Source organism: Bombyx mandarina, chromosome 22 (genome assembly GCF_030267445.1).
Source record: "Bombyx mandarina strain Sakado chromosome 22, ASM3026744v2".
Classification (NCBI taxonomy): Eukaryota; Metazoa; Arthropoda; class Insecta; order Lepidoptera; family Bombycidae; genus Bombyx; species Bombyx mandarina.
This window is the reverse complement of record NC_143228.1, coordinates 1817418-1825557: the sequence shown is the minus strand read 5'-3', so window position 1 is coordinate 1825557 and position 8140 is coordinate 1817418. Positions and strand designations below refer to the sequence as shown.

The 8140-nt window shown below is 37.9% G+C and overlaps 1 protein-coding gene across 3 annotated transcripts in view; it reads right to left on the bottom strand.

The window, feature by feature from the left end:
* Nucleotides 1–2042: 2042 nt before the first annotated feature.
* The window catches only part of LOC149500281 (netrin receptor UNC5C), a 185400-nt gene continuing 179302 nt past the window's right edge, over nucleotides 2043–8140 (bottom strand). For all 3 annotated transcript variants that reach the window (XM_089737023.1, XM_089737024.1, XM_089737022.1), the window contains 3 exons: nucleotides 7138–7259; nucleotides 5362–5595; nucleotides 2043–4353 (listed from right to left, as the gene is read on the bottom strand). In XM_089737023.1, the coding sequence (XP_089593149.1) occupies nucleotides 3179–4353; nucleotides 5362–5595; nucleotides 7138–7259 (1531 nt within the window). In that variant the 3' untranslated portion in view covers nucleotides 2043–3178. The remainder of the gene's footprint in view (nucleotides 4354–5361; nucleotides 5596–7137; nucleotides 7260–8140) is intronic.

The window sequence follows — 8140 nt, the reverse complement described above, 5'->3', positions numbered from 1 at the left end:
TAAAGGCGTGTTAAAAACCAACACGTTCGCTTCAACTAGCACCATACCATATCAATTGGGCACACTGCAATGAGACAAACCAGTGGATCGTTAGCAAACACTGACCTGTTTGGCTAGAAGACTAGCGTTTTTAAGTAGATTAAAAAAATACCAATTTACTTTCTCATCTTTATCACTGACGATTTAGTAGTCATACTTGGTCTTACTAATATTAATGTGAAACTGCAATTGCCTAGTACAAGTAAATAGCTTCACTTGTAATCAAAATCAAATTGCTAACTTTTGATATCAATAAATTGTAACTGGGATAATAGAGGAAACGAAAGTCGTGAAGTTTAATTCTACTTTACGTGCTGAATGAAAGCAATTGTCATGGCTACAGTGTGCTTCGATTTGTATAATGGAGATTTAAACTGATTGCTGCAAGGAAAAACTTTCGAACGGTCTGACTGACTCGTTGGTGCAGTGGCTTGCAAACTTGACTGGCGCCAAGGGTCGTGGGTTCGATTCTCAACGAAACATTGTATGAAGAACTGGCTTTTTTGTTCTTTGTCTGTGCGTTTATTATCTATATATGTATATCTTTAAGCGTATATAAGTATGATTATCAGTCGCCGGTACTTATAAGACAGGGAATCCTAGAGCCGTATGACCGTGCGAGATTTGTTCCTAGCTATTTATAATTATAATCATAACAGCAATCGTATGAGAGAAATAGCGTGATATTTATAGGTATTGGTACTTATTAGGATCCTCTACGTTTTTACCTCGAGGCAAAAGATTTCGTTTGAAGGATAAGCTCCATCCGTGGATCCATGCGTCACTCTTCCATGAAAATAATTTAAAAATTCGATCTTCGTCTCTTATCTATGCATTGTTATTTATGCGATCTATTTATCTAAGGGAAAAGGTCTAAGTTTAATATCGATTTCCAAATGCGTTAAAAATAATAAAAATAAAATTGAAAAAAAAAAGAGCTATAGATCAAAACTCGCTGCAACTTACACCATACACCCTAAAGCGCAACACAATGGTACAAACCTGCATAGCGGTAAGCTCGCACCTGCGCACGCTTGTACGGCCACTACAATCGCGATTAACATATTTACGTTTTACCGTAACCAATTTTATTCAGATGTAAAGCTCTTAACTTGCATCGTTATTCTCTATTACTGTCATTCTTTATAAGTGAAGACTTTTGTGTTGTAAAATTTTAAATATTTCGCAGCTTTTTATGGAGTTAGATTTGTATTTATTTTCTTTGTAGGCAGACAAGGATACGGCTCACCTGATGGTAAGCGGTTTAATATAACTAATATTTAATTAATAATTAAATTTACTGGTGGTAGGACCTCTTCTGAGTCCGCACGACTAGGTACTACCGCCCTGCCTATTTCTGCCGTGAAGCAATAATGCGTTTCGGTTTGAAGGGTGGGGCATCCGTTGTAACTATACTAAACCTTAGAACTTATATCCCAAGGTGGGTGGCACATTTGCGTTGTAGATTTCTATGGGCTCCAGTAACCACTTGACACCATTTGGGCTGTGAGCTCGTCCACCCATCTAAGCAATAAAAAAAAACATTACATATTAACTAAAACGTACAAATAGTACCTAAATCTGATCTGGATTGCAATCTAAATGATATGTGCACTCATCAAATCCATATTAGTGAGCCTTCAAATTTGCTATTGAAAACAAAATTACAAATTACAAATAAAAATAAAATTACGATTTCCAGGAAAAAAAGAAAAAAAAATTAAAAAAAAAACAAAGTATCCACATAAGTAGACAACTACAATACAACCAATACAAACATTATATTGGTAACTAGTAATTGATATATAGGAATTTCCCGAGTCTAGGTTCAAAAATATCAGGGTTTCCGTGACATTTATTCTTTCAGTAAAACTAGTTATTATAATTACTAGGCTATATTTTGTCATAGTCATTTTGTTATAGTGTGATCCTCCGCGCCGAATCGATAAGCAATTCCGTATAAATCTAAGCGAAGGTAGAAAAATCAAATAAAACAATAACAATGCACAGTTAAAGATAATTTATTTCATATTATTTAAATATCACAGATCCATTTATTTTATATTCATCACGTTAACAAAAATATAATATAGTCTACTGTAATGCGAAGTTATAAAATAATGGTTAATTATAGTCCCAGCTACATTTCACTGTGAAATCTACTTATATACAAGTCTAGACTTTATTTACATTGTGACAGTTCTTTTAAATATTCTACAAACTGTGCTAAATGCAGACTTCCGAAGTACGTATAATTGAAAAAACAATATTTAATATGCGAATTTTAAACATGAGAATGAAAATTGTATACCAGTTTTTAATTACTAAAATGTTTTTATTCATCAGTAGATTCAGAAGTCTATCTTAATACAGTTGAAATAACAATTTAAATTTTAAAAATCGAATGTACTAAAAATTGTTTTCGTTGAATTGCAATATTAATCGAAAATAATTTAAAAAATCACCGGTTGAGCGGCTTATTAAGTTTTTATTACCGTGATTACAGGATAAATTACATGATTACGAAGAAGCGAGTGCGGGTTTAAAATGGTTCTATCAAAATAATCAGTCGACAGTAATTAAATGCAATGTGATTTCAGATTGAGATTAGTCAAACTCCATGACACCAGTTTGGCACGATATATCAAACGCAACAACATACAAGCGAAATATTGATAATAATATGCATTTAAGTCACAACAAACACTCAAGGAAAACTACTAATATTAACGAAATAACCAACTTAACCAACCTAACGTTGGTTTATCTTTAAAAGACAAATTTAGGCACTATTATTGCTACCATAATATAATTTATTCGTACGTCCGCTTATCTACAGCGTCCAATAATGTTTCTATACAAAATATACTACGCGATTTTAAATATAAACTTAGGCCACCGGGCCCGCCAAACTATATGTTTTCTAACACAACATTGCTACTACTCTGCCAAAAAAAAAATTTTCTCTTCCGCTCAGACGTGGCGACTTTAAAACATTTGATTAAAATTTTATACAGACTCTTTGTTCTGAGAAGGTTTTCGATACTTTACAAACATTAAACTTTCACATAGTGTTCATCACAACAGAAATTCTAAATTTATTTCAACATTAATTAAGATCCGTATTGGTTTTTTTAATTCATAACCAAGATGGCCGTATATGAAGTAGATCAGCGGCGTCGTGTCTGTCCATCTGTCGCAATGCGGTCGCCAGAGCGGGAATAGCCCCAGGATGACGCTCCCTGCATTCCCACAACTCTAATATAGCTTCAGTGGGTGAGCTCTTTGTGGCAAACCAAGTCGTATAGCGATCTACGCCCAGCCGCGATGCCAGAGCACGCCAATCATTTCCACGGGCGTTAGGAGGGTCCAAAATGGCACAAAGCTGCCTTTTTATCTTCCCGTTCAATTTGAAAGGGCCCTCTCCGGAGCATTCGTTCACGCCCGTCTCATTAACAGTGATGTTTCTTTTCACGCTACCCTCGCTGCCCTCGTCGTTTCGACCCATACGACCATCCAAGAGATTCTCGGTAATATTAAAGCTGCGCTGGGATTCGCGCGGCGATCTGCCCCGTGGCGACCGACTCTGCATGTCTTCGAGGCATATCCTGAACGTTTGCTTATAAGATGGATTCGTTCTCTGACAGGCTGAGATCGTAAAATCAATATTGTCGCAGTCGTGCGTCCGATCGAGAGTGAAGCTGCAATGCAGAGCGTTGTAGTTCGAGCTCCACACGTGATTGAATGGGATCTCCTGATAACCGATGCCCGGCTTCGCTTTCCAGCCGGGACTGACATGCTCCAGATTCGAACAAAGATGGGAGCCTCCGTCTTGGAACAATAAAGTTTTCGGTCGTTCAAGCAACACTCCGCCGAGTTTTTTCTCTTGTTCCTGACAATAGTAAGCCGCACAAGGCGTGTCTTCGAACACGTACAATCTAATGCTATATTCGGAACTGGTTTCGTTGAGCACGGTCGGGGCGTAGATCGCTAATTGTAGTGCCTTTACGGCCTTACCATTGAAACTTTCACCGACCAATACGAACGTGGACAACATGTCCGTCACAAGGAATATCTTGTCGTTGTCGAGCTGTGTGAAGATTGGGGTGTTGATGGTTTCTTGTCCGAGGCCCACGATCTTCTTCCACTGAGACTGGCCGCCCTCTGGCTTACTGCTGTGGTCTATGGCGTACAGAGACAGGTTCCAGAAGCCATGCTTGAGGCTGGCGCAATGTGGTATTTGTAAGACGACGGACTTGTTTAATGTCTGACGCGGCGGGCCGCATTTAACCACCGGACTCAGCTGCGTGATACCTGCGGGGCGGAATTTGCTCTTGTAAACACGGACTTAGATATGTGAAGTCGACCAGCCCGGCCGGAGGCGACGTGCGTTTTTTATATAACAGAAATTATAAGTCGACGATACGTAACGTAATTACACACCGTTTAAAATTAACAACAAAATGACTTGGTATCGCATCGCAAAATCAATTTGTTTTTATTAACCTAACAGAAAGTTTAATAATTCATTAATATTCATGACGGCTTTGGTGATTTAGGGTTTAATAAATACTTGAATGTTCGAAGTTATATTTATTAAAATAAACTAATTTATATTCTGCCCATAGCGAACTCTTCCGTTACTAAGGGTTTGACCTAAAATGTAAAATAAGCAATATCCTGCGACCTCTTCTTATCTTTGAACAACAAAATATTTTGCTCATGAATAATGTGGCAAACAGAACTGCTTTAATTTAAAACGCTCGCTCTCAAATTTTTATCGAATAGTTTGTTATGTAGGTATTGAATAGTCTTACTTTCCGGTTTGACAATTAGACCTCATTACTCGCGTTGTGATGCTTATAATTTGCTATGTCCATTTAACACGAGAGGTCGGTGTTCGAATCCCAGGCGGGTACAAATTTGTCTAATGAAATACGTACTCAACAAATGTTTACGATTGATTTCAACGGTGAAGGAATAACATCATGTAATAAAAATCAAACCCGTAAAGTTAAAATTTGCGTAATTACTGGTAGTAGGACCTCTTATGAGTCCGCGGGTACCACCGCCCCGGCTATTTTCTGCCGTGAAGCAGTAATGCGTTTCGGTTTGAAGGATGGGGCAGCCGTTGTAACAACTATACTTGACACCTTAGAACTTATATCTCAAGGTGGGTGGCGCATTTACGTTATAGATATCTAAGGGCTCCAGTAACCACTAAACAGCAGGTGGGCTGTGAGCCCGTCCACCCATCTAAGCAATAAAAAAAGCCAAAATGATTTTTTGCACAACTCGTATGAAGAAGCTTCTAATGCTTACCTTTTCCGAGTCGCGGCCTGTATCTGTCATCCTTGACGACAGCCACATAGATCTGCTCTCGTCTACCCCTGGCCAGAGCCCCTTCGGGAACAGAGAGTGCCACCCCCGCTGCGGGCAAGGCCAGTCTGGCTCCGGCACTGGAGACCGACATGGATTGTGACGTGGGCGAATTGGAGACGAACTCTGCCAGTTGGAGTGTCACGGATTCATTGGCCGCGTCGTACATCGAACCGGCTAGATGGAAATTAAAAACATTCAAAGATGCAGATTGGTGAATACCCACTTGTACGATTCTTTGATTAGTTTAAAAGTAGAAAGAATATTTTATGGTCAGGTCGAGTTAGCATAAAGGTTTATTTTAAACATTTTTTAAATCACGTGAAAAACTTTTGTGTGGCAAGAAGCGACTCATCCATGCCTTTGACGTTGCCGATGTCCATGGGCGAGTATTTTTTTGTATTAGATGAATATTTAATTATGTTTAATATTATACGATAAATATTCTATAAATATATAATACATACAATATATAATAAAATAGTATATTATTACAATAAATTATAAATAAAAAAGTTTAGTGAAATCTTATTCTGTATTAGATTTTTTTAACTGCATTTTATACATGGCAATGTTTTGCATTTTTTTATTGCCCTTGTAGACAGACGAGCATACTACCCATCTGATGGTGAGTGGTTATCGTCGCCCATGGACTGTAGCAATGTCAGGGGCAGAGCTAAGCTGCTGCTTACCGATATGCCACCGATGAGATGATTACCTTGACTATTACATTTTTATCGGAATAAAAATGAGCCCACGTCTCTCTCTGCTATATATTATATCTCTTTATATGTTATTATGATACTTTCTACTATTTTCACGTCTATAAATCTATAATAATTCAAATGATATCACAAGGAGCCAGTAGTTAAATTGAAAACATTTTAGAACGTCGTGGCCTAACGGATAAGACGTCCGGTGCATTCGTGTTGAGCGATGCACCGGTGTTCGAATCCCGCAGGCGGATACCAATTTTTCTAATGAAATACGTACTCAACAAATGTTCACGATTGATTTCCACGGTGAAGGAATAACATCGTGTAATAAAAATGAAACCCGCAAAATTATAATTTGCGTAATTACTGGTGGTAGGACCTCTTGTGAGTCCGCACGGGTAGGTACCACCACCCTGCCTATTTCTGCCGTGAAGCAGTAATGCGTTTCGGTTTGAAGGGTGGGGCAGCCGTTGTAACAACTATACTTGACACCTTAGAACTTATATCTCAAGGTGGGTGGCGCATTGACGTTGTAGATGTCTATGGGCTCCAGTAACCACTTAAGACCAGGTGGGCTGTGAGCTCATCCACTTATCTAAGCAATAAACAAAAAAAAAACATTAAATAATCATGTTGCGTTGAAATTAATATGAAATTGGAAACACATTGTTTTTAAAACTTCATATTCCAAACCAAAAAGATTGGCATTTCACGAAAAAACAACTCATTTTACAAACAAATCGCACCAGAGTATGTTTTAAATAATCTATACTAATATATAAAAATCTACAGTGGTTTTTAAGGATGTTCCGTTATAACCACTGAACCATGCATCCGATTGACTTGAAACTTTTGTATCCATGAAGAAAATACATGTACTTAATGGATAGGCTAATATTTATATGAGTGTTGGACTCCCTAATAATAATGACAATAAAAAATAATGTTAATTGTAAATGCCCAGTGAAGCGGGCGAGTACGGCTAGTAACTAATATTACTCACAGCTCGTGAAACAGCTAGAGGCCGAGTGTTCTGATTCGCTGTACGGTTTGCTTTCATAATCGTCGCTCTGTCCCTTGGTAGAGGCAGATGGAGTCACTTGGTGGTCCACAGGTGAAGCGTAACTAGAACAAAGGAGGTTGTGCTAGATGATTTGTTTTTTTAAAACACATACGCACACGCATATGCTTGAACATACACATATACACACATACATGACATCTCACAGTCTAATTAAGATAATGTGATCTATAAATGTGAGAGAACGCCATTATGTGTTAGATGAAAGCTATTATATCATTTAAGAACAAATTCTAACTTTTAATAGTATTTTGTTAGGCACGGGTCGCTGACCTCATCGAAGCCTACAGTATGTGCAAAACAATGAATTAGAAATTAAACAAGTTTCGATTAGATATGATAGGGTCATCCCAAGGTGACGAAAGTAATGATTATTATTGCGTAACACAAAATTTTTATGGTTAGAAGAGCTTAAACGTGCTGATGGTTTTTCCGGATATTTTTATCAGAGAACTAGCTGACCCGGCAGACTTCGTCGTACCTCAATCGATAAATAAAAGACCTAAACTTCTCTATAAAATTAACTTAAAACGAACAAAAGGAACCCGCCCGATGGGGGACACATCAAAGGGAAAACATAATTGTTATTTTTATTTAATTCTGAGCATTTTCATATTTATTCACCTTTTAAATCTTCTCCACAAATAATTCAAGACCAAAATTAGCCAAATCGGTGCATTCTCGAGTTTTAGCGAGACTAACGAACGGCAATTCATTTTTATATATATAGACAAGTGTGTGCGTGTCCTGTTGCTGTCCGCATATTTCAGTTTCATATCGACTGTCTGCTGTAATATTCTACCATTGTTTACTTACTACTGCTACACTTTACTACTACACTGTTTACTAGAGGACAGTTGGATGCCGCATCTAACGGGCGGTCCATTTCGCAGCGGACCGATCTTCATAGATATACGTTTGCGAT